We start from the raw sequence: 26,607 nt of genomic DNA, 5'->3' as shown, positions 1-26,607 counted from the left end.
GTTTCTTTAAACTTTGTAAAGAATTGTTGTAGAAAAGTCATACATTCACATGCACACACAGATAGATATAAAAGTCAAAAATATACTCCCCCTCATTTTCTGCTAGACACGATATATAAAAATTTTTTTCTTTCACATAAAGAAACATGGAATACGTTACCAAGTAGTGTGGTAGACAGTTGTACTTTGAGGACATTCATCACTTGACTTATTGTTATTTTGCAAGAATTATGTGAGTAGAGATTGACTAGATTTTGAACTGAATAATATATTCTATTCATAATCATTCAATATTCTAATCTCAAGTCTCTAAAATACACCCAGGATTAGACTTAACTGGTGAGAAATGCAACCAGTCACTAGCTTGGATGTTTTTAGCATGATTTTAGACTTATTGTTTGCAGCAGTTGACTGTCGTCATATTTTCTCATTCTTTGAATTTACCCCTGATGAAACCACCTTCTGCAATTATCAGTCTAATTTAGTTACTTTCATTAAGTTACTAAATGGTTGCCCAGTTTTATTAAATTAGGCAGGCAGTATGATGTAACACTTAAGGCTATGGACCTGACGTTATTGGTTCAAACCTCACTGCTGAAACTGTATGACCATAAGTAAGTTACTTCACCTACCTGTGATGCACTTTGGCAAATAAAAGAAATGTAACCAATTATAGCTGAAAAAATGTTGTAAGTTGCCTTGAATAAAGGAGTCAGCTAAATATATAGTACTAAACTGGAATAATCCTGTGCCTAGCCCACAAGTAACAGTAGGGATATATACATTACTATATAGGAAACTGAAAGCAAAATGGATACTATTTACAGCTAACAGCAGGCTGCTCTACAAAATATGTCGTTCATTCTCGGATAAAGTTTACCTTTTGCAACACCTCGTCTTCGATTCTATGCCTCCTGATTTAGAAAATGGACATGATTCATAGGTAAGAGAAACATTTAAGAGAAAGAAAAATAAGTTATACCAAGAAAAAATAAATTATATTGAATACACTATATACAGGGAGGTCCAGATCTAATTATGCAGATCCAGATCATCTGGATTAATTTGATCTAAGCAGGGACGATTCCATTTCGGCGCAAAGGTTATTCTTCATGTCGTCAGTTCACACACTTCTCGATGGTCCCGGATTTTTTGGGTGATTTTCTGTGTAATAAACTTAATAAGTTACAGCGTAATGAAAATTGCATAATTCGATCTTGACCACCTGATAATTGGTTTATTTCATTCTACTGCTTTTCAAAAACACAATAAAGATATTACAAAAGAAAATAAAAAGAAGACTAAATAGCCAGTCATGACCTTTGCTGATGTGAATTTTTCAGTCTCTTGGGAAGTTTTGATCAACCTTAAACATTTTGATTCTTTTCTGCTTTATTTGCTTTGCTAATCAATAATCCTTATAGTTGGGTAAAGAACCACAATCAGAACAAAACATTTTCAAACCCATCCATTATCTGTGCTCTACAGGGTGCCTTCTGTAATTAAGAAAATTAACAAGCGTTTGGACTCTTAGAATGATCACTAAATAGTTATTCTGTGAAGATGCTTTGGTGTTTGAATGGATGAGTGACAGAAGCAGCCTTTTATATCAATTGACTACTTACTTTTATTAATTTCATTTTACATGAATGCTGACCATTATTTTGGCTGCAAGTTCACCAGTCCTGTTTTTGGACTCCCACAAATTAATGGCATATACGGACGTATCAGTGGCACCTACAACATTCACTTCACAAGTCTCAGGCATTTATTGGTTTTGCATTCTGGTTAGACTGCATGTCTAGATTAAATTTCATTTGTAATTATGGGATTCATTTCATGATCCTCATGTTCTCTTTCTAATGATTTTGTACATCTGCATTATTTATTCAGTTATTTTAATTATTTTTTATAAGCAAAGGATTCAAAACCTATTTTCACAGAACTTGAAGACTTAACCTTCAAACAATTCTTATTACACTCAATATTATTTTATCATTTCCAAATACTAATTATTTCTTGTTTTTCATCATTCAAATCTAAAAGCTTATATCACATTTCACTTTTACATCAACTCACTGAGTTAGCTATGATTCCCTGCACTGTTAGACATTCAACTGACCTTTTCTAAAGAAACTGTGAATTATATAGTAGCATTAAAATAACTCATGAAGTGCCTTGGGTCCATTTTTTTTGTGAGAGTGTGTCCCTGAGGGTTTTATTAGTCAATTATTTACTGGATGTTAGACTTTTAAGCTGGCAAAAGTGATGATGTAACTTAGGTAGTATAACCAATCAGGATAGGTTTGGTAATTCTAGAAGTAAGACAAACCCAGAAGAAAACAGCAATGACTATTCTGTTCTTTTTAAGTGTTGAAAAATAGAAGGCAATATACACAACATACTTCAAAGATTTCTTTTTCTTTTGGTGGGTACTTCTAATTATTAAGAAATGAGAGTTATATGTAAATTTCAGTCAGTTACCACTAGTCCAGAAACCACCATCTTTTATGTATATTTAAATTGTATATCATAAAAAGTACGGGCTTTCATCAAATATGTTGTGTGTTCAAACAACAAGTTACTTAATTTCATTCTGATCTAATTTATAAACTATAAATCCTCCTTCAGTAATCTTCTAAATGAACAATAATATTATATTAAAGCATGCAGTATGGACAAATTCCATTGATCACAAGGTGGGAACCAAACCTGGAAGGGGTGTCTCTCCATTGCAGAGCACACACTCAAAAAGCAGGCCTGCTTAGAGTCTCCAACTAACCAAACCAGAATAACTTTACTAAGCTGCAGAAAAAACAAAGTACTTATCAGGTAGAAAAACCTACACAGACACAGTTGCTTATCTCATAAACTAAGGTTGTAAATTTATATTAGAAATTGCTGGAGATGTCAAATTACCCCAATGCTCAACAACTTTCCAGCAGAGATTCATAATTCCAAAGAATTGCATGTTCTCCCCTTTGTTTGACAGACAATAACCTGCTGCCTGTAATAAGTGGTCCATGGTGTTGAGAAAATTTTAAATAAGTAATCGTGCCCCGTAAAGTGCAAGCTCCAATTGGACGTGGGTATGCACGAAGCACCACTCCAGGGACAGTTGGGGTGCACATGCAAAGGAGACTGTCAGGCAGGTGCCTCATTATTGCCTCAGAGGGAGCAGTGCATTACACTGCGCCCAATTTGTAAAGCCAAATATAAGAGGAGCATGCAAGAGAGGAGAATACAAAAAGAGAACTGACAGAAAACAGAGATGGAGGTCAAGGAATGGAGAGAAAGACAAGAATGGGAGAGAGCCAGTGCAGAAGACAGAACGCAGACAGCTGGGAGGAGAGCCACTAGAGGAGCATGAGGCAATGCTCAGGGGCTGAAGAGGGCCACTCCACCTGAGCAGTCTAGTGTGGCTGGAATGACCTCGTATATGTCTGGGGAGAGGCAGCAGGATAAAGAAGGTTGGTTGTACCTGTCGGTTGGGCGTATCCTCCACTGCAAAGCCCCGTGCGGTTTAAGCAGAGGAGATGTCAGTTTTAGAAAAGCTGCACCTGGGACAGAGCTTTAAAGAATTGCCTTCTGCCATAGGATTTTTAAACTCGTTTTTATGGAAATTTATTTGGATTGTTTTAACCTCCTGTTTCACCATTTTTATGGATTATTTGTTTAACAGATTTGATGCCCTTCACTATTTGGAAACTGTTTAGGGAATGTTTGAATAAAGGCACTTGTTTACTTTTGCACCGACCCCTTGGCTAGATGTATCTGTCCTCATTTGACTGGCTCATCTCAGTTATGACTGTCAACAGTTGTGGGTTCAAGAGGTTCCCGAATGTAACAGGAAACATAGTGCCTACCCGGAAAGTTACAGAGATAATGCTGTATGAAGAATTTGCAGGTGCAGCAAGTTCAGTGACAGTCTCTGTCCTTTTTTCACTTTACCATTCTGTCTTGGTATACAAAACACTAGAGACAACACTCTCCTCTGTTTGCAAGGTCTAAAACATTCCTTATTCCTTGACACTGCATTATTTACATTGCATGTATGGATGAGCATTCATTGGTTGTCAGCTGTCACAGGGGTTTTATATATATATATATATATAAAGAGAGATTGTCAGAAAAAAATTGAAATGCAGAGTCAGCAGTTTCGTTCTGTGGATGTGCTCGCCTCCCCTTGTCAATCAGCGGCTAAGCGAGTTTCTCTGTCGTTTGTCTTTCCTCGGTAGTTTCACTTTGCTGATGGAGTCGCTTTCATTCAGCTTCATGCTGTAGCCTCGTACTTCTTTCTTTTTCCGACTTGTGAATTTGGGGCCGCCTTGCCAACTCTTTGAGTTTCATACTGTAGCCTCACACTTCCGGGCCACCTCGCACTTCCGGGCCGGACAGACAGACAGACACACTTCCATGCATAGATGTTTATATATAAGACATGTGCATATGAGGAACACTTCCTGACTTATCATCCCAGGATGACAGGGGGCACTGTCAGTAATGGTATCATCTCCTTCTGTACCAACGGCCAGGAAAAAATTTCCTGTAAGGGCAACTGACTCCGGCCTTTCTGTTCGGAGGACTACAGTATATATTCAAGATGCTCACAGAAGGTGGTGTCTATTTTAATTCTGGATCAGCCTTGTGAGCACCATCGTTTGCTGGATCTGTTTAAAGTTATTCCGTCAACTAAACGAGGCAACTCGGCATTTATTTAAATCTAGTCACATGACCCAAAAATAAATAAATATATTAATAAATTAATTAATTATATAATTGGCTTGGCAGTAGGTGCTGCCTCCCAGTTAGGAGACCCGGGTTCGCTTCCCGGGTCCTCTCTGCGTGGTTTTTGCATGTTCTCCCCATGTATGCATGGGTGTCCTCCGGGTACTCCAGTTTCCTCCCACAGTCCAAAGACATGGAGCTTAGGTGCATTGGTGATTCTTAAATTTTCCCTATTGTGTGCTTGGTGTGTGGGTGTGTGTGCATGCCCTATGGTGGGGTGGCGCCCTGCCCGGGGTTTGTTTCCTGCCTTGCGCCCTGTGTTGGCTGAGATTGGCTCCAGCAGACCCCCGTGACCCTGTAGTTGGGATATAGTGGGTTGGATAATGTATAGCTGGATAATGGATGGATGGATGGATATATATATATATATATATATATATATATATATATTTTTTACATAGGTCTGATCACAATCTAATATTTGGGTGGTTACCTTCCATGTAATGCTTGTGGTTGGCAAAAGACGTGTCATGTACTCTTTGTATTAGTTGGCAGGCACTATACTGTACATCATGTCTATGATCTGCTCCTTGCAACTGAGAGGGCATGGTGGATGTCTGCCAACTGGCCGACCAATCACAAGCGTTACCTGGTAGGTAACATCCCAAATATCAGATTGTGATCAGACCTATGCATATAATATTCTGATTTACACCCTGTCAAGTAAGTGAACCCAAAGAGGCACAAATCTATGTCATGTATTCTTTGTATTATTTGGCAAGTCATTTCATATTTCTCATGCATGGCATGTATAACAATTATTATGATAGTACATATAGAAACAGAGAAATTTATACAATACTAACTGCAAACGTATGATCTAGAGTGATACTCTCAACTACATAACAATGTATGAGCTAGTCAGACATGTTAACTAATAAGGAAAAATGCAGGTTCTGATTTCTTCAAGTATATTTTTAATATAATCAATTTAAAATACAGAATACACAAGGCTGCATGGCAGAATTCAAAGTAAATTAAAATATGTTAATATACATTAATAAAATATAAAAATGTAAAATAAATGAATATATTAACAAATAGGAAACTAATTGAAGTAAAGACTGTATAATATAATTTTTTCATATTTTTCATATTTCTTACATTGAGTTGATAATTATTCTTGAATATATACTTTGTGTATGAATCAAAAATAAAATCAAGTTAAAATAAACACAGACTGGATTTGAACCAAGACACCACTGACTTGTCCCCAGCATCTGCTACCATCTGCACTTTTCTGCAACCGTTACAGATTAGCATGAAGAATGCCTTTTCTAGTTATTAAATGGAAAACATTATTCTGGGTTGCTCCAGGTTTTTCATTATAAATTAATGTTTGGATTTTTCTGGGACTCAGGGCAAAGGTGTTGATCCATTAGTGAAAACTGTTTCATTTTTTAGTATTTCTACAAACAGCCAAAGATTTCCTTTCAGTTAAGAATATGTAAATTCCCAAACCAGAACATTTTGGATACTTAAATAGAACAGTTATAACCCTGTCACTTTTTCTGCTTTTCTTTTGCCATTGTCAACAGGTATGTTAGGCCAACAAGTCAAACTGGTCATGACTGAATGAACTTGGGTGTAAACAGGTAGGTGAATTTGCCCTTTGATGGGCTGCTCTTCCATTCTGGGTCAGTTCCTACTTTGCACCCAGTGCTGCTGTGACTCTGTAATAGAAGTAATAGGCTAACAAAATAGGACGGCAAATGAAAAGATGGATAACATTTATTCATATATTTGAATCTTAGAGAAACTTCATCAATTCTATAAACATTTGTATTACAAGTAATAGCTGATTTTCACACAAAATATCTTTATCATGATTTATTGCTTGGCTAATATGATATTTTCTTGTGGATTGTGGTGTGAGACAATTCTGCCCCTTGCGGTGTCTACGGCAAAATCTTGAGGTTTTCTTCTTATTCTCACCTCCATACTATTATAGCCCTCCCACAAACTCTCCTCTTGTTACCCGAGTTCACCGATGAGCTTCCAATCAGTCTCATCAGTCTCCTGTTGTTTAGCTTCTTTTAAAATGTCACATTACGTGAGGTATAAGGTATCAGCCAAAAACTGCTAACAATGTCTTAATGTGTTTCTTCCTGTGAATGCGTGAATGGGTGAAGGATGTGAGGTAGTTAGGACTAAAGAATACTTGACATGGAGACAAAGTTGGGCTGGTCTAGCTGAAGTTACAAATAAAAAACATTCTTCTTGTGATTTTTCCTTCTGAATTGATCTTTTTTTAATGTAAGCATCAATGCTACAAAGTTGTGCACTAAAAATAAGATAATTATGAAATTGGTTACATGGTTAATTCAAAAAAATTGCATAATGGATTGCCATTAAGGTAAACTTTATTTGGTACACTGTATTAATCCCCAAGGGAAAAGTGCCATAAACTCTGGGAATTACCTTAAAATGTACATCACTTTTCTTAGATAACTTTCTTCATGCTTTGACATGAAGAAAGTTTTTCAGGCTTTGAATCAGCCTCTAACTGTAATCAATCACGGTATCCATGGCTGCATAAATTGTGATTTTCCTTGATAATTATTACATCTACTGTTCTGTACTAGCAAGAGATAAGTCATGCAAGAAAATCATTTGTGCTGACCTCAGTCATTAAATATAGAAATTAAAAAATTTCTCAAACAGACTTGCGCAGTCAAATTTTATTAAACATTAGAGTACAAAATATACTAAATAACATTTTGGAAATATGTAACCTGAATGTATTAACAGCTGAAAGAAAACCAAGAAACAAAAAACAAAAAGCAAAGAAAGAAAAACACTGTGTTACATGCTAAACCATTACTAAGCAAAACCAGTTATATTATACTTGTTATCTTTTGTAGATGACACAGCTGGATTAGATAACACCAGAATTGTCAATACAACATTAATATGGAATTTTCTCCTAGCTTTAAGAGGAACTGCCCTCCAAACTGGTCTCACCTTTCAGTCATGCATTTGACAAATAACCAACACAGCTTCTCAAGTCAGTCTGCAGTATAAGAGTGAGCACAACATGGTGAGCAAGTGTTCGGTGCACATTACATTTCCTGATGGCTTCTATACAGGAAAACAAACTCCATTGTTTAATGAGCCGTGTTTCAGGTTTTAAAGCAACTTAAAGCTGCAAAGCATGGCGATGGCCCTCATGAAAAGAGAAGATAGCCTGTTAAACATAATTTTGCCAAAAGCAGTGTCTTACAAATAATGAACTTGTTCATATTAAGTACTTTAACGGTGTGATTCAAATTATTTTTTAATTATTATTATTATTAAATTATATTAAAATGTTTTCCAGTACTTAACACAAATAAATAAAACCTGTTCATCTGGTATTTTTTTCTACTTTCTTTTATCGCTTTCAATACAAAAGGGAAACAGATGATACAGTTTTCCTTTCCAATACCATAGTGTAATGTAAAAAAAAAAGCCAGCTACAAAACTCAAAGTCTGAACAATAATATGTCAGCCTCAGACTACAGCATCATTTTAAGGCAACTCAAACGACTGATCCAAAATAAACTGTTAACACTGTTGTATCTTTTCAGGGATCTGCTGCAGTTGCAAAAAATACTGCATTTGCATGCTATGTAAGATACAGGAAATACAATTCTCTCAGTGGGAATTTTCACATGAATGCCTTCAAAGTTTTCATAACTGTGATAGAACTTGAAGATAACAATTACAAAAATAAATAAACACACAATAAACAAAAGGACAGCCAGGAAAGACGTTTTTCTTTTTTTGATCTGATTGTAATAATGTAATATTCCCTAAATGTGTTTCCTTTTTTCATTTTCCACATTAAAATGTTTAACTACTTCTTGAAACTGAACAGCCTATCAAATAAACCTTGTTAATTATGTTTCTCATAAACCTCGAACACTAATGAATATGAATGCTGTAAGATTGCAGCTACTTTAGTGGCAGGGACAATAGTCTAATCCCTATAAATAATACCCTAACTAACAAGAACACCTGGAAAAATAAAATGAAATTCATAATGTTGAAAATCTTCAAAATTTTAAGCAAAACACTAAATTACCTCAATGCAACATACATGCATGCTTCCTGCATTCCAATAAAATTTAGCAAACACAGTCTGTCGTCAGTTCTTGCAGCATTCAGTGTAACTTGCCCCCATTTCCATTGGTAATTGTCATTAGGGGTAAAACTCAACAAAGAAAGGTGAAATAAAAAGAAAATGACAAAAGAAAGTTAACTTAAATCTACAATTAAAATATATACTGCATATATTTTTCCAAACTTCTTATAGAGAGAAGTCAAGTAAAATGACACCTTATATTGGCTAACTAAAAAAAATTATAATATGCAAGCTTTTGAGGCAAATCAGGCCCCTTCTTCAAGCAAGTTGCCTTGAAAGCTTGCATATTGTAATTTTTTTAGTTAGCCAATAAAAGGTGTCATTTTACTTGACTTCTCACTACATTCATAATGGCTACCACGGTACATCACCCTAGTACTACAAACTTCTTATGAATGCAAATACTACAGCTAATTTCTAAATGCAGAAGGCAAGGAGAAGAAAAAGAAAGAAGCACTGAATCAAAGCATTTAATCAATTAGAGCTAAAATGACTCTCTGGTTGTGAAACTGGTTGAAACAAAATACTGCAGCCAAGCCTTCAGCCATTTGAAACTAGACCATTGGAAACCAGTAGTCTAGTTGCAAATGTGTGTTAACAGAGCTCAGTGTAAAGCTGCTGCACTTTAAACATCTTTTCAACTGTGGAAATGCCAAAGCTTTGAAGATTTCTGCTTTTCCTGCCTTGCCCCAAAGAAATGGATGTAAGATTATTAGAAAGCCTCGTGTGGCCTAGTATAAGTAAGAGTGGGTGTGTGCGTGAATGTACCGAAGAACAAACAGGCACCCCCTCCCCATACTGTATATGAGCTCATTCATGACTGCTGTGATAAGCAATAGCTCCATATAAAAATGAAAGTGAATTAAGTTCTAATAACACATGTATGGATGTTTTTTTAACAGTATATATTATAATAAAAGCCATTTATGTTCAAATCTGCGACATTTAATTATAGGATCACAGAGTGTCAGTGCCTATCCTGTTGTGCCAGACCATTGAAGGAAGTTACCCATACTACAAAAAATGCCAGTGCAAATACTAGGACAGAAAATCTTGAAATAGGTGTAATTTTGCTTTTATTTAGCAAAAAAGCAAAATTAACTTAACAAGATTTGTTAAAGTAAGGTAGATAGTCTTAAACATATATGTCCTGATAAGTCAATAAATCTTACAATAAGGAAAACAAGATTTAATAACTTGATATAAAAACTATTCATTTACTTATATTTCAGTTTTTGCACTGCACACTTAATAACACTAGACCTGTTTAGATTGTCCATTTACCATACACACATGGATATAATCATAGCAGTAGAGTGTTGTACCATGTTAGCCATAGATTGATACAGGAGTAAGTAGTGTGAAATGACACCTTTTATTGGCTAATTGTAGCCAATAAAAGGTGTCATTTCACCCTATTTTCTCCTACATGGATATAATATAATATAATATAATATAATATATGCAGTGTGCTGGTGCCCTGCCCAGGGTTTGTTTCCTGCCTTGTGCCCTGTGTTGGCTGGGATTGGCTCCAGAAGACCCCCGTGACCCAGTAGTTAGGATTCAGCGGGTTGGATAACGGATGGATGGATAATATAATATAATATAATATAATATAATATAATATAATATAATATAATATAATATAATAATAAGGGGCAGCACAGTCTTACAGCAGCTAATGGTAATGCCTCAAGGTTCCATCTTTATAGCTTGAAATTCTGTGGCTGGTCATTATCTATGCTGGGTATTTATTTTTTTAAGTCTGTGCGGGTTTTGTTCCAGATAGTCTGCATTTCCTACCTTACTTTCCAAAATTGCTCAGTAATTCCAAAAAGATTCTCTGCATAAGTGGGCATCCAGGCCAGTGTTTGTTCCGACCTTGCACTCAATGCTGATGGGATAGGCCCCAGCCTCCATGGTCCTTATTCAGATAAAGTGTGTTTCAGAATGATATGCTATAATTTAAAATGCTATGGAGAAACAGTGGTTAGGATTGCTGCCTCACATATCCAGCATCCTGGGTTTAAAACCTATACCCAATCAATGTTTCCTTGGGGTTTCTTCTGGTTTACTTCTAAATTGATAAAGACATTTGTGTTAAGTTACTCTCCAATTTAAAATTCGCCCAGTGTAAGTGTGAATGTAGGTTTGTGCACGAGTGAACTTTGAGATGGACTGGTGCACTTCCCAGGGCTGATTCCTGTCTTCCTTCAAGTGCTTCCAGAGCTGGCTATGTCCCCAACAACCCTCATTTGGAAAAAAAAATTAATAATTTAAGAAATATTATAATTTATAATATAAGATGGATAGCACCACTGCCTTACAAATCCAGCGTCCTAAGTTTGAATCACATCTGTTTGCATGTTCTCTCCATGTCTGAGCAGGATTTTCCTTCCCTCATGCCAAAAGATGTGTGTTAGATTGACTGTAAACTGGAAACAGTGTGAGTAAATGTTGATGTGTGTGTGCCTTGTAATGGCCTGGTGCTCTGTGCAGAGTTAATCCCTGCATTGCTCCCTGAATAGGCTCAAACCCTCACACTCCTAAATGTGATTATTTGAGAATGTTATAATTTGTTCTATTCATGCTTCTTGTCTCATTGCATGTTGCCAAAATAGGCCCTTTTCCCAGTGACTTTTAGCTTCTACTAGTAAAGGTAGTATACTGTAAGAAAATAAATCAATGGATAAAGAGAGATCAATGGCTATAGAGCGATTATAATAGTTCACTAAAGCTTGAATTCCAATGTATACCTCACCCTTCCTTCTTCTGAACCTTCTTTTTTCATTAGAGGATTACAAAACATCAAAGCCCAACCTGGAGGGGGTGATTTTATTACAGTATGTATATACTGTCTGTATAGTATAGACAGATATTATCTATGAAAGACTGCACTTGAAAGAGACAAATATGAGGTACTCAGAATTATTTTGAGGAACATTTTAAATTAGTCACCCACGGAAACCAGATTATTTGTAGAAAAAATATGACTTGTCTTCTTTAAAGTTTTACTGGGCAAAACTACCATTTCAGGCTTTGTCGTGCAAGTGTGTCACACACACATTTAACTATGACCAATATATGATTTTTTAATAGTTATGTGTGATAAGAAATGTTAGGACAGATGTGACAAGGCACTCTATGAGCACCCAAAAGGACTTTAATGTCCTGCTACATACTTTGGGTTGAACTTGCACCTAAAACAAGCAAGACTAGCAAAGTCACATCAACTTTTGGTGTTAGTGACTAATAAAACCAGTTGCTTTTTATTCATAATCCAAAGTATCACCATTAACTATTTTGTGGTGAGAAAAAAAATAAAACTGCAACACTGTTAGCATTTAAATGAGCCATGCTATGCAGTCTTTCTTGAATAGATGATGAAGGCAATTTTAGCCAGAGGTTTTGGTAAAATAAGCATATTGTGACACAAGAGCATTAGTGGGTGCCAGTCTATTCACATTTAAATGCTGAGAAGGGTGCGAAAACAATACAAGACTGTTGACAATGGAATTGTTGTAGGTGGTCTGAACAGGTTCTTAGCACAGTGGTTTAACTGCAGTCTTCAGGCATACAATGGATCTACTGCCACGACCAGCAGACCATAACAATCCTAGCATTTATCACATACTTGCTTACCCTAAAGATTTCTTTTAAAAGCTTCTGGAAACAGTGGGAGATAGTGGAAGCACTGAAGATAACGCTGTAACTAAATACGTATTCCGCAAAAGAAAACTTTTATCGAGTAAAAACGTCAAGCCTCTTAATTTCCAACACAAGTGTTCTTCTGTTTCTGTTCTGTACACATTAAGGAGATATACTGTAAGTAGGTTTCTATTTTACAGACTCACAGTAATCCATAAGGCCTTTCTATCTGATAAACATAAAGTACTTATTCATTTATACTACAAGTGTCAGCTATTTCAATACCTTTGGGCCAGAATGACTGCACTAGGTCATTTAAGTTTTTCAAGAAATGTGTTGAGAGAAAAAAAAAGCCTCTTTTTTTTGCAAGCTGTACTTTTTTTTCCTGCAGGGAAGACTTGGATCAGATTAGAATACATCACTGCCAAGCGTTCAGTAAAAGACCACATTTTTCCAAACTTATTACACAAATGGTTGCAAATTAAATACGAATCAGCTAGCTTACTTAACTTACTTGGCACCTATCCTTAATATTCTTTTTGATTCACATCACATGAAAGGTCCACGATATACTGTTCTGTATCACAACTTGTATAAAATCTTCACAAATACCCTTTTGTTAATTTCACAACCCCATCACTGCCCATAAAATTTAACACCAAAAGGTAAGCAGTAATCAGTATAACAAAAACAAAGAATCCACACAGCATCCTGTATTTTTTACTAGTAAAGTCAGGAGAAGGAAATAAATTCATGGATGGATGGATCGATAATATAAATATATTCACTGAAACTCAGACTAAACCTTGAGCATATAACTCAAATTGTATGAAAAAAAAACTTTTTCATTCACAATCTCTGTGCACTCCTTGTGAATAATGAACGTAATTTTATTATCAGTTTGTCCTGGCCAGCATGGTATAGAGGACCTCTCAACGTCTGCTGTTTGGGCAATGAAATTGTTTTTCTTTGGTTATGGATGACATTTTCAGTCTCTAATCCTAAATATTTATTTACACATATTCTGCTAATGGTAGTTGAAGTTCTCCATCCAACAGAGAGACTACAAATACTTTCTGTGCACTCCTATTAGTTCCAACACCTCCAAAAAGGAGTACAAATTGCTCTGGTTAGAAACCTTGACTGCACCTGAAGAATGAGACATCCAAACACCCATCACTGACCTTCTGTCCTGTGTTAGCTTGCTTTGAATAGTCACTCTAAGAAAAAAATATCGATGACGTTCAGAAAAAATGCACTTAGGACATTTTTTTTAAATATTGCTGTAACACTTCTTTCAGAATGGATTTTTTTTTAAATATATTTATTCCAGAAAGAAACTTGTTGAAAAAAGATGAATGAAAAAATGCTGCCAGGGATGCAGCTCTTCTCATTTCCTGTGGGCTAGATGAAATATTCCAAGTTTCATATCATAACTTTAATAAGTGACATAGATAACTAGTGTTGATTTTTAGAACTGTGAAGATTACACAAATATTACATAACCAATTTTAAAGTATCACTTTGCACTACGTTTACCATATGGGAGGATAATTCTTGGATGTTGTTGATCAAACAAATATCAAAAAAATAGTGTTGGCTCTAAAAGTGGGATATTTATGTTGTACTGTACATTTTTTAACCTAATATTTGATAAAATGGGTTCCTTTGATTGAACGATACTGCCCGACAGCCAAGATAATAAGGTCTACAGAACACAGGGTGGCTTTCTGTTGTCGCACTTGAAGCCAGCAACAACTCCCACCTCTACACATTGACAACTTACTTATATTCAGTGCTTGCAGTTTTATAGGTAACAGTGTTAAAACCACTTCCTTTTTTACATGCATATGATAAACACTTTTGAAGTGTTGCATAAAATAGAAAGTGCTTGTTGGTGCTCGGCATCAATGGCTTTTTAAATATTTTTTATCAAACTATTTCCTTATTAATATATTTGTCTGTGCCACAACTATACTGGAATGATAGTGAATGCTTATATAATAAAAGAAACAGAATAAGAAAATTACAGGAATTTTTTTTTTTTTTAATTTCAGGTTCAATTTAAACATTTTCATCAACATATTTTTCCCCTCTCGATTGATCTATCTAGCATTGCTATCACTCCAAAAAATTGTGAAATATGGAATGTAAGCTGAATAACTGAAATATAAAAGAATCTTTAGTTTTTTTTAATAGTTGTTTCCCAATCAATAAGCCTGCCTACAACCAATGCAATAAATGTTTCACTTCCATTCCCAAAATGTAAAATATTATTCGCTTTCAATTGAGAGCTACATTTTCATACAACATTTACAGAAAACAGTACTTAACCATTTCATTTTTCCTTAAAATGTTAAAAGCTGCTATGCAGAGAATAAACTATAGTACTTTGTTTATAAAAAAAAATTGTTTAGCCTTACTGACCTACAGTAACTGCATAGCAGTATCCAAACTGACGTGGGACAAGTAAACTTACACCATACAGCACAGAAACAGAGTGAATGAAGACTGAATATATGGCCAATTGAGTTGGACTGGAAATGAATCTCAGAACAGCACTCACCTGAGCATGTCCTTGAATATACTTTAAGCACAAACAGCAGAGAGTTGTCTAGATTTTACTTCTACAGATTTTAAAGAGGTGCAAGCTTTAACATCTCATCACTTTGTTTGGTTAACCACAGTCTGAACTTGATCAATAATTTTAGTTCAGCCATGGTAAGATGACATACAAGTGTTATAGCTTTAATAAATAAAAGGCTAATGGTAAAGCAGTGTAACTACTTATCATAGGAATCCCAAAAGCAAACAGATACTTTGTCAAAAAATATTACATCAAATATCTCTAAAAAATACTGATTGATGCAATATAAAGTTATTTAAAAATTGACTTATGATATGTTAGCAGCAATGTGTGAAAAGCAGGTATTGTACAGAATGCTTAGAATCTATAGAATGTGTGACATTTTTAGGCAAAGCACGAAATATCTATGTTACTTTCATTTCACACATTGATATTAACAGAAAAAAGTCACTCGTTACAAATGATCAGATAATGATTATCACCTAAAAAAAAATATTAGATTTGCTATATAACTCTGCACAACCTGCAATGGCAAAAAGCAAATGTAATCCTTGCTAAGGATCTGCAAATTAAAGCAATGTTATCTATCATGAATTATGCTTTAAAATCCTACATAGATAGGAAGGAATGATCTTTTTGCGTTGAAATTTTGTCTGTCATCTCTGCAGTCTGTGGCTGGAGGGGATACATTTCAGGGATTTCAGCAAGCACTCTAGGACTGGTGCCACTTCACTGCTGTCTTTGAATGAACTTTTGTAGTATCAGATGAAGGAAAAAAAAAAAAAGATTCATTTAAGTGACCACTGCAACCTTGGTGAAAAGTATATTGAACACTATAAGCAAATGAGTGAAGGGGTGAACATAAAATGCGACAGAGTTAGACATTACAGAAAGATAAATGTACAAAAAGAAATTAAATGTGCACTTCGTACTGTACAAAAGGATTTGTGATCGATTTTAAAAGCTGATTTTATGATCGAGGTATAGGTGTGTAGGGGACGAGATATTAAACACTGCATGTCAGAATGTTTGCTGTATGAGCAGCAACATCGTATGAAAATGTTCAGCATTAACCAAAGTTTTAAAAAAAATATTACATGTATAGGCTTCTTAAAGTGGTGGTTTAAAAAAAAAGTGCAATAGTATAGTAGGAATATCCAGATTAACTTGTTCCGAGAAAAAAGTTAACAGATTAGTAAAAACAAAAAGTAGCCAAGCAAACGAAATAAAAATCATGAGAAAACGCATAATTAATTGTGTGAAAGAAAAAAAAGCTGCATATTTTCCATCCATGTCCATAAGAAGAAAAGAAAATCTTTGACATATACTGGGAGTAAAGGCAAAGCAAATGTTGGTGTGCAAAAGGAAATTTGAAAAATGCGCTTTGCGGAGGGTTTTGTTGAATAAAATATTGTCCCCTCCCCCAAAGAGGCCGAACAAACCCCCCACCCCGCGTGTAAATTAAAAGCAAGAAATGCATCAACCAACTGACACGCTTTCCCTCAGCCCTGTCTCCGCCTCTCTCTCCGGATTTCATTTCGCCGCTATTGAGCAGCTGCACATGTGCTTTCAACTCTAATTTATCAAAAAAAAAAAAAATTCCGCCATTAATTGCACGCGGACCACCACATTAATCGCCTTAACTTTTTCGGCCAGTCATGTATTAGACTCGCAAAAGAAAGTGCACCAGTGTGTCCTGATGAGAGACGTTAAGGTGGGAGAATAAAATACAGCGCTTAAAGACTGAGAGAATAAATAAATCATATCACACAGCTCTCTGAAAAGGAAAAATATAAATCCCTAACCCCCAAAGTTGTACACAAAATGGAAAAAAAAATAACAGATGAATCTAGTAAGCAATTATTTATTAAAAGATGGGTCAAAGCAATTGCACAATTTGCTATAAATTATGAATAATCCCCTGTATAAAGTATCCAGCTGCAAACGGACAAAAAGTACGCTCATCGATTCCAAATCTATGCGGTGCCTTAAATATCATCTTTACAGTGTTTCATATTGTTTCGGCTTAGAAACTGAAAAGCTGTTCAGCTTATTAAGTGCAAGACACATATATACATAAAACATTCCATTTTTTCATAAAACACCGATAATCGGATGACGTTCTATAGCTGACAAAAACGCTGCACTGAATCAAACAATGATAAATTTTGTCCCTCAGACCAAAGAAATATAAATAAAGGAGAACATTTAAAAAAAAAAAAAAAGCCATTTTGGCATAAATACTTTAGAAAATGTAAAAAGTTATCACATTGTACCCTACGGATGTGATTTTGGTATAGAGGTATCCAAAGTGAAAAATAAAATACTGCAAATCAAATAATTGTTCAAGGTCCATATTTGGTAATTCATAACACATGGCCATATTTTATATCAGTTCCAGCTGATTTATTATTTTTCGTCAAGATACAGACCAGCATCGAGACAGGTAATGATATTGACAGTGCACAAATCTGGTTTGCCATCATTTGCTACAAAAGAAAAAAAAATGCAGATGGTCTGTATTTTAGGCTATATATTGCACAAAAAAAGAAATAAAAAAAACTCATTATGTGCCTTATTAAAAAAAAATCCAGTTTCACACCTGCGATTTGGGATCCCTTCCACATATCACGAGTATGATATACATAAACTCCTAACTTTACTATATTACAGTACATACAGTCTGGAAACTAAGAACAGCTCTGAGGTCTATACTCCCCCCAAATCGAATGTTCCTCCTACAAATATTCAACAATCTGATCTACAACTGTACAAAACCTAGTTTAAAATCACAAGGCATTTAGATGCAAGGTTTTTTTTTTCTTTTAATCCTTAAACCAGGACGTACCAATATGCTTGCATGCTAAATATATGAAAAAGGGAAGAAGTGCCTGAACCTCTCACTGGCATAGCACAGTAAGAACATTCCCTTTTAACTGTACAAAAATATGCCTGAAAATATCTTTTATTTTCTAAAAAGATGAGGTCTGTTATGTATCAAAATTGTTTTTCGGTCTTAACCCCCTCCTTACCCCCCGCCCCCCGGCCCTCTCCCTATCCCATACCTGCTGGCCAGAGGTCTGGGCTGTTTAACCAAACCAGGAGGTATAATGGAGCCAGTTACAAATTTAAGGAAAAAAAGACAAACGTTTTCGGCATGTAGAAATCACAAAACAAGTGTACCTAAGTAACATATCCAGAACAACGTAAGTTCACATATCGTTTGCAATTTGTTACAAATCAAAGTCCACAGTCTCGGTTTTACTGCTCCCTGCAACTTTATCGGGTAAGATGCATAGAAATGTTCATAGATCTCCCCTTGTTAGTGGTCCCGGTGCTTAACTGAAGAAAAAAAAAGTTCATATTATAGACCTGCAGAAAATCCAGAGTCTCGTGTAGTTAATGCTTTTTGCAGATGGTTTTTTTTTCGTCTGTAAGCGAATCGTCTTCATACACATCTTTAAAACTTCTCCCATGTCTACTTTTCGCCTCCAGTCTGAAAGAAGCGATAAACCATGGAAAGAGGCGGGGATGGAAAAAAAATCTTGGACGCGACTTTTATTTTCCCCTGCCCCTTATCATTACTTTCCTTGCATGTTTTTTTTTTTTTGCGCTTGCTGGTCCTCCCCCCGCATCTTAGTACGTGAACACCAAGTCTGAAAAGTTCGCCTCGAGCCAGTCACCCGCGATCATCTCGCTGAGCTCCGGGGTACAGTAATCTGGAAACTCAAAATGAGAGCCCAAACTGCCCTCACTGAACGAGTCCAAATCCTTATCCACCAGAGACAGACACAGGTTTCCTGAATTGGTGTTGCCCAGCTCCGATCCCTGGGAGCTCTGAGCGAAATTCAAGCTGAAGTCAAAAAGCAAATCATCCGGCTCCTCGCTGGAAGTGGACGACGTGGAGACAGATCGCGAGGATGCCGGTGAGACAGACGCCGGGTAAGCAACACTCTGCTTGGTGATGTTTTTGAAATTGTAAAAGAGTCTGTTCTGGGCAGCATTCCTCACGTCTTCGTACATGCTGGCGCCTTCCGACTCGGCGGACGAGCTGAGAGTGGGACTAGCCGGCACTTTCGCTGCGCCGTAAACCCTCATCTGCTCCTCATCCTCTTGTTTTAAGCGCATCTGTAGGTCGTCATCGTAATCCTCATCGTCATCTTCGTCGGTAAGAATATTTTTAACAGTCTTGTTGCCTTTTAGGTTCCCAAATACGTACTCGTCCCCATACTCTTGCGATTTGACACCCGGTTTGCTGGGCTTTAGTTTGCTGCATTTTTTGCCGGAGGTTTTAGAAATTTTGCTGCTGCTTTTCTCCGGTGAATGTGCATTTGGCTTTGAGGAGGAACTGTCGAGCTTTGGCTTTTTCTTCGGTCTGTACTTGTAATCGGGGTAATCAGCCATGTGCTTGAGGCGAAGTCTTTCGGCTTCCCTGATAAAAGGAATTTTTTCGCTGTCCTTTAACATTTTCCACCGCTTTCCCAGTCGTTTAGATATCTCGGCATTGTGCATGTCCGGCGACTGCTCCATAATCTTTCTCCTCTCGATCTTCGACCACACCATAAATGCGTTCATGGGTCGCTTGATGTGGCCGGTGGCCGTTTTGCACCAGTCGGGGTTAAGAGGAAGAGGGCTGCAAGCTATAAATTCATTCTCTTCAGTATCAGTAGCCTCTCTGGACATGCTGCTTTCTGTTTCTCCGTGCTCCGTTTGCTGCACCATTTTCCCCCCGTTTCTTAGTTTACGGTGCTCCAGAAACGTTTAAATTATATGCATATATTTAATTACAGATGATTTTTTTCAGGTCACTGTTGTAACTGAAGCTTGATTTACTAACACATCCACAGTGTCTTTCTTTCTCTGCACACGCTTGGCAAAGTTGCTTGGCCCCCTTCTTAACTAGTTATTAGCGTTTTCTTATTGGTTACGTCACCCACAATTACCCAATGGCTTCCTTTCGATCCCGCCCAACTGCCGGTTGCACGCCCCCCAGACGCTTTGCATTCACGCCCACAGTCGCTGAGTGGACGCGAGATTTGTAGGCGTGGCGCGCCCCTTGCTTTGCATGAGAAACAGGAGCTGGTTTATTGAAACCTGCATTTTAACCAGGCGAATGTGTGGAATTAAGCGGTGCCTTTACAGAAAGCACAGATGAAAGCGTAGAAGCCACTCTAAAACGTTTTGCTTGAAACAAGCAAAAATAATTAATAAGTCTTTGTGGAAAACACACACATACACGTATATACATATCTGTCTACCTAGATTCCCGGTGGCAAATGCAAACCATGCTTGGTGAATTACTATAATCAGGTGCCGGTGAAGAACAAACTGAAGGTGGCGCTTCAGTATTGTCGGCGATATAAGGAAACCGTGCGCACAGATGCAGTTTATTTACCAGGGAAAAAAGGAATATTTAAAATTAACGGGTAACTCACATATGCGATCGGGCATTATCTACAATTTCTTCCTTTTCGCCGGTCGCCCATCGTCTTTTCTGTAATGCAGCCTTAGGCTCTACCGGCTAATCAAACGACACGCCTCCAGATACTGACACCTCGCCTATGAAGACGATGTGCATCTTTAAAACAAATCTCCGTTTCCCATACTGATGAAAGCAGTCACGTACACCGTCTGACAGACATCAAGTATGGTGTAGGATGTGAGAAGACAAATTGGCAGATTAGGGTTAGCGGCTGAGATCATCGCAGTGATTATGCGTCCGTGTTAATTTTTTTAAAGCTTTCATTTTTTGTCTAATGCCATGGCTGCATATCCCAAATATAGGTTTACTGTTTAATATATTCATCGTGTTTGCACATGTGGCTGTATGAATGCTGTGGTGGGGGCTGCTTTGCTCACCTCTCCTCCAGATTTAAGAATGACTTCATTCAGACTGCCGGTTTGTAAACATCCCTCTTATGTTGCGTCCTCTCATACCACAATAAATCATAGTTTGGATTACCAAAAACTGGTTGTTTAATAAGCTTCTCGGTATAGAATGTCAGTTTTAAAGATATAGCAGCAAAAAAGCAGCATTTCTTCGTGAGAGAGACAGACAGTAACGATGCTCAGTTTAGCCAATCGTTTGAAGTCCTATTTTTTAAAGTATCATCTCTCACACATACACTCACACACAAATATATAGATAGACAGACAGAAAGACAGTATCTATCTATCTATCTATCTATAGACAGACAGAAAGACAGTATCTATCTATCTATCTATCTATCTATCTATCTATCTATCTATCTATCTATCTATCTATCTAAACACATGTATATTTATACAGTTCTGCATATAATGATTTAAACATGTATTTAATATTGCGTGCTGCAAGGCAAAAATCCGTGCTGTCTGTAGTTAACCTTAAAGAGCTTCAACCAGACAGCTGCAGGTTAGTCTTATGTGTGAAGACTTTCTAGTGTGTTGTCCCCTAGAGGGCAATCACTAACCTTCATTTGAGTACTACCCAACCCCCCACTCCTCTCATGCACACACCGACATACACACACACACACATTTTCCCCACCTACTCACACAAACCCAGCACAACTATCACCCAATTAAGACTCATAAGTCATTTCAGAAGGGAATTATAGCTATATCCCTCCTCTCTAGATCATCAGACCAATGTCATGATGATCAGGACTCATAAAATTAGCTGTATAAAATGTAAAAGAATACAAAGTTACTAAACCACTAGAAGTGGAATATCTGCTTTGTAGCCTGTATTTTGTCTTTATCTATATCATATTTATTTTGGATTTTAATATGATGACAAGCAATGCTTTTTTATTGTTTTTATTTACAGGTAAGATGTTATTTATACAAATAAAATTCTACATACACATTTTAAATGCACAATGGTATTCTGATTTTAAAAATTAACTTACTCCGCAGCTTTATAAATTCTAACATGAAATAACATTCTCTAAAATTCTTAATCTACTGTAATTAAGGGTCAAGGAGAAACAGAGCCTTCCCCAGCAGTATTGGGCACAAGTCCTTGATGGCATACGATGGAAGTCCATTGCAGACCCAACCGCAAGGTCAATTTAAAATTACTACATGTCTTTGGGGATGTTGGAATAAAAGTGAAGTATCTGAAGAAAGTCTCTTTAAACATGGGGAGAACATGCAAATGCCACACAGACAACCAGTGGGTTTAGGATTAAAACCCGGGATGCAGCATATTTGAAGTAGCAGTGCTCACCAGTGTGCTCTCATGCCTTTTTGTACATACTATACAAATTATATATTACATATATAATATAATTGCCTTTTTAAATTACATCAAGTAAGTTAGAAAATGTTACGTTATATATTTGTATAACTTGCACTACACCAAATCAGATAGGTTAGGTTTTGCTCCCTTATTACCCTGAATTGGATTGTGCAGGTTTAAGAATGTCAAATTATTTGTATCTCTCAAGTAAACAGAACATAATACTGCTGCTTCAGTTATCAAACAGAGGTCACATTCTGAACAGGGATGCCTTGCGTATGGCATTTGCTTGTTTTACTCATGTTTGTGTAAATATCCTCCTTGCACATCCCATAAACATGTTGTTAGCTGATTTAACACTTGACAGAAAATTGTTTGTATGGCTGCTACTGTGTTTGTGTTCTTCCTGATGAACTGGTGACAAATCCACATTGGTTTCTGAATCACACCCTTTTTGTCATGTAGGCTTCAGATTCTCCAAATACTGTGCATATTAAGATAAAAATGTGAAGATGTTTCTTCTCATTTAGAGAAATTTTACATGACAGAATAAACTGTAGTAGATCAAAAAGCTGTTACTGTATGCTATCACTTTGGTCACTATTAACAAAACAATACTATGCCTTTCAAATGAATGTTGCCAGTTACACTTTCCTTTTTTGTTATTCTTTTTAACCTGTCATAAAAATGTACATATATTTTTTGAACATCGGAGTGCCACTTTTGACTCTTATTTAACTTTTTTTATATTTGCCTTTGCCTCTTAACATACGTTATACTAATGTTGATTTACATATAGCAAAACCATCAAAATACTATACTAATAATATATATAACTGTGTTTTATGAATAGACATTGTCAGTTTGTATTTATCATCAAAAAAACTAAATGTGATAATCACACCCACGTGACTCTAATTTTAACTAAAAGCAGATGTAATGTTATTTGCTTCCTGTATCAGGAAAAGTAGAAAAGAATCAAATACCCTTTTTATTTTACAGAGTTCCAGGTGTAAAATCCTTAAGTTGAGCAGCAAATCTCTGGAAATTTTGTTTTACAAGCAGACTCATAGAAAAGTAAAGGTTTGTTGGTTTGTCTATAACACAATATTCTAAAACGCACAACTCGAGAGATGTGTACTAACACCACCAGTAGTAGTAGACCTCATCAGACACTAGCAAGGTTTATTCCATTTGATCTGGTATTCTCCTAACACTTTGTATCCTGCATAGGCTTTCAATAATGTGATAAATTTTGTACAGACTTGTACAGAATGTCAGAAATGTTTTGGAGTTTTTATTTCCTCCTGCTTACTCAAGTGAAATAAAGAGCAGCAAAAGCACACAGTATATGGTATTCACTATGCAGTGAAGAAAAATAACACCAAAATAAGTAAGAAGGAAACTGTGTGAATGTTTGTAATACTCTTTAATGGCATGTCTGGTTAAGGGATAAGCAAAGGCACCACCAAAATGGCATAGGGCAGAGCCCCCTTTCATGGCCAATTTGCCAAGTTTGGCAGCCCAGGCCAGTTTGTGTGTCATTGTGGTTTGCAGTTTTACTTATGAAGGACTTTCTGCACACCCTGTGCCATCCTTTTTTCTACTAGGATTTGGTTAACCTCGTCAGATATGAAGCCCTAGAAGTTCAACAGACAAGGTCACCAGGACAAGAGAGAGAGAGAGATTGTGTGGGTATGGGTGTGGGAGAGGGGTGAATGGGGTTGGGTTGTAACCTGAAATTAAATGTTTAATGCCCCCTCAGGACATTAGAAGGTATGGGATCCAGCAGCTACCAGGGGTGTCTGACCCACTTATCAAGTGAAAGTGAAAGGAAATGGAAGGCTACCAAGAGGCTGCAAGACTTCCCGGCTGACATATGGTATTGTAGTATTACCATCTCGGAATATAGGTAAAAGGTGCCTAATATACTGTAGGTACAAGATTAAGAAAAACTGTGAGGAAGCCAATATACCCTCCTAAAAAAAAACTATGGATTTCTTTTATGGTTAGGGGAATGGGGATGTTCGATTGAAGTCAAAAATTGACTTTCAGAGGGAGTATAAGCTAAATAGTGGCAAGACATTTGAGTGTAGACTCTGAATGATCATTAAGGAGAGGCTAACTGGTAGGGGCATCATACGTGGATCATGACAGAGTGAGAGATCAAATAGAGAAGGTTGCTAAGAAAAAGAGTATGTTGTGTTGTTTAGCAGACAGACATGTAGACAACCACTCCATGTGGTATACAATGGTTCAGTTCCTAAAGGAAGGCTCATTTGGACAAAAAAATGTAATTCTCTGCCTATTGGTGTTGCCGTGTGTCCTTCCTTATTCACCAAATTAATTATTATTATTTATTTGTATGATTATTAATTTTATTAATTTGGATTATTGTTATGTGTTAGTAAGAATAAAATCACTATTATATTTTATTTGTGTGCTTCTTAATATTATTCTAGTTGAGAAAAGACACCACAAGAGCACCCTCATCTCTTACCATATAATCCATTTCAGGGTTTTGCAGGGCTGGAGTCTTTCCTGGCAACTGTGAACACAAGGCAGACAGTAACCCTGGTTAGTGGTGCGAGTCCTTCACCGCAGGGCCTCTTTACACAATGAAAGATACCTTTGCAGAACATCCATGTTAGTAGCTATTTTCTAATCTATCTTTTTATGACCTTATTACACTATGTATTGTTACAAAAAAACTTTGAATAATTCCAGTTAAGATGCAAATGTATACATTTTCTATTTACAGGATAAATAAAAGTATACCACAACTGAATTTTGTGGAGAGTGAGATGCAAATTTATATGCCTGGAGGATTTCAGCAATTTCAGTAATGGCAACTCCCCTAGTTACAATGATTAAAGAAAACATTTGACTGTCTTTAACAATCAAGAAGGATGCAGCATTGAGATCTCAAAGATACTTTACATTTTGCCATTTTATGAGATTAGTTACATATAGTAAAACTGAACATTATATTATAGTCATCCTGTAAATTTTATATACATATATATTAGAGGTTTGTGCCTCCCTTGTATACAGGTATGTGTTATAGTCCAGTATTTCTTTGTATCAGGTGAACTGTCTAAACCATCTGTCTGACATGAGTTTAGAGCTAAATACGAGGGAGATTCAAGCTAAAGTTAGAAAATTGGATTTATTAGAAAATGGAATGAACCTTCCAAATGGAATGAACAACACTGATAATATCATTTCTCAATCTGGTCTCCTACCTTCTCAATGCACTTGTGTCACCTACCTGGAAGTGCCTGGATTCCAGCAGAATAAAAGATTTTGTCTTGTCCTGGTAACTAATTATGCACTGCTTTCTTCATGTCATCATTTGTCTTGAATCGACAACCTCCCAGATGTATTTTTAGAGGTCCAAAAAGGTGGAAATCACATGGAACAAGGAGGATGTGGCAATACCTCAAACTTTAGTTTCTCCAGACAAGCCTTGGTGTGATCAGCAGTGTGTGTGGGTGGGCATTGTCTTGCAGCAAAAGGACTCCTTGAGACAGCAGTTCCCGCTGTTTGGATCGAATAGGAGACTTCACATTGGTCTCCAGCAAACCACAGTAACTTGCACTAGTGACTGTAGTTCCCCCTCCGCATGTAGTGTTCAACAATAACCTTGGTGCACGATTGGGTACGATGACAAGACAAAACCTTTTATTCTGCTGGAATACAGGCACATCCAGGCAGGTGAGAAATGACATTATCAGTTTGGTTAAGGTTCATTCCATTTTCTAATAAATGCCATTTTCAGTCTTTAGCTTGACTCCACCTCATAATTGTATCAATGAACTATACATGTGAAGTGCCTTGAGCTGACATTCATTATATCAAGACATTATATATGTAAGTAATGTGGTGTTAAAATAAAGAAATGATTTTTACTACTTGGCTTGCTGTTTCTTTTATGTTGCAATGCACTGCCATATTTTTAGTTATTATGACACTGAATGAGTGAAAAACATGCAATAATAACCAGATATAAACATTTTAAACCATCAAGCAGCCAATATTATGCTACTTGGAACTTCACACAAAACAATTTTTTATTCAAGGTAAATTTACCTCTTTGGTTTTATTCTCTGTGGTGGGCTGGCGCCCTACCCAGGATTTGTTCCTGCCTCGCACCCTGTGTTGGCTGGGATTGGCTCCAGCAGACCCCCGTGACCCTGTGTTAGGATATAGTGGGTTGGCTAATGGATGGAT

The 26,607-nt window shown here is 36.6% G+C and overlaps 1 protein-coding gene and 1 long non-coding RNA gene across 2 annotated transcripts; one reads left to right on the top strand and one right to left on the bottom strand.

The window, feature by feature from the left end:
* Positions 1-16,997: 16,997 nt before the first annotated feature.
* Positions 16,998-20,057, bottom strand: LOC120526023 (transcription factor Sox-11-like). The gene has a single exon (XM_039748851.1). It carries the CDS (start codon positions 19,869-19,871, stop codon positions 18,786-18,788), a length of 1,086 nt encoding a protein of 361 aa, XP_039604785.1. The 5' UTR covers positions 19,872-20,057; the 3' UTR covers positions 16,998-18,785.
* Positions 20,058-21,976: 1,919 nt separating this feature from the next.
* LOC120526022 lies at positions 21,977-25,843 on the top strand. The gene is made up of 3 exons (XR_005633061.1): positions 21,977-22,198; positions 23,377-25,020; positions 25,136-25,843. It is a non-coding gene; the product is annotated as an uncharacterized LOC120526022 (long non-coding RNA).
* Positions 25,844-26,607: the final 764 nt, after the last annotated feature.

The sequence above is a fragment of the Polypterus senegalus genome, chromosome 3 (assembly GCF_016835505.1).
Source record: "Polypterus senegalus isolate Bchr_013 chromosome 3, ASM1683550v1, whole genome shotgun sequence".
NCBI lineage: Eukaryota > Metazoa > Chordata > Cladistia > Polypteriformes > Polypteridae > Polypterus > Polypterus senegalus.
This window is presented reverse-complemented; position numbering and strand designations above follow the sequence as displayed.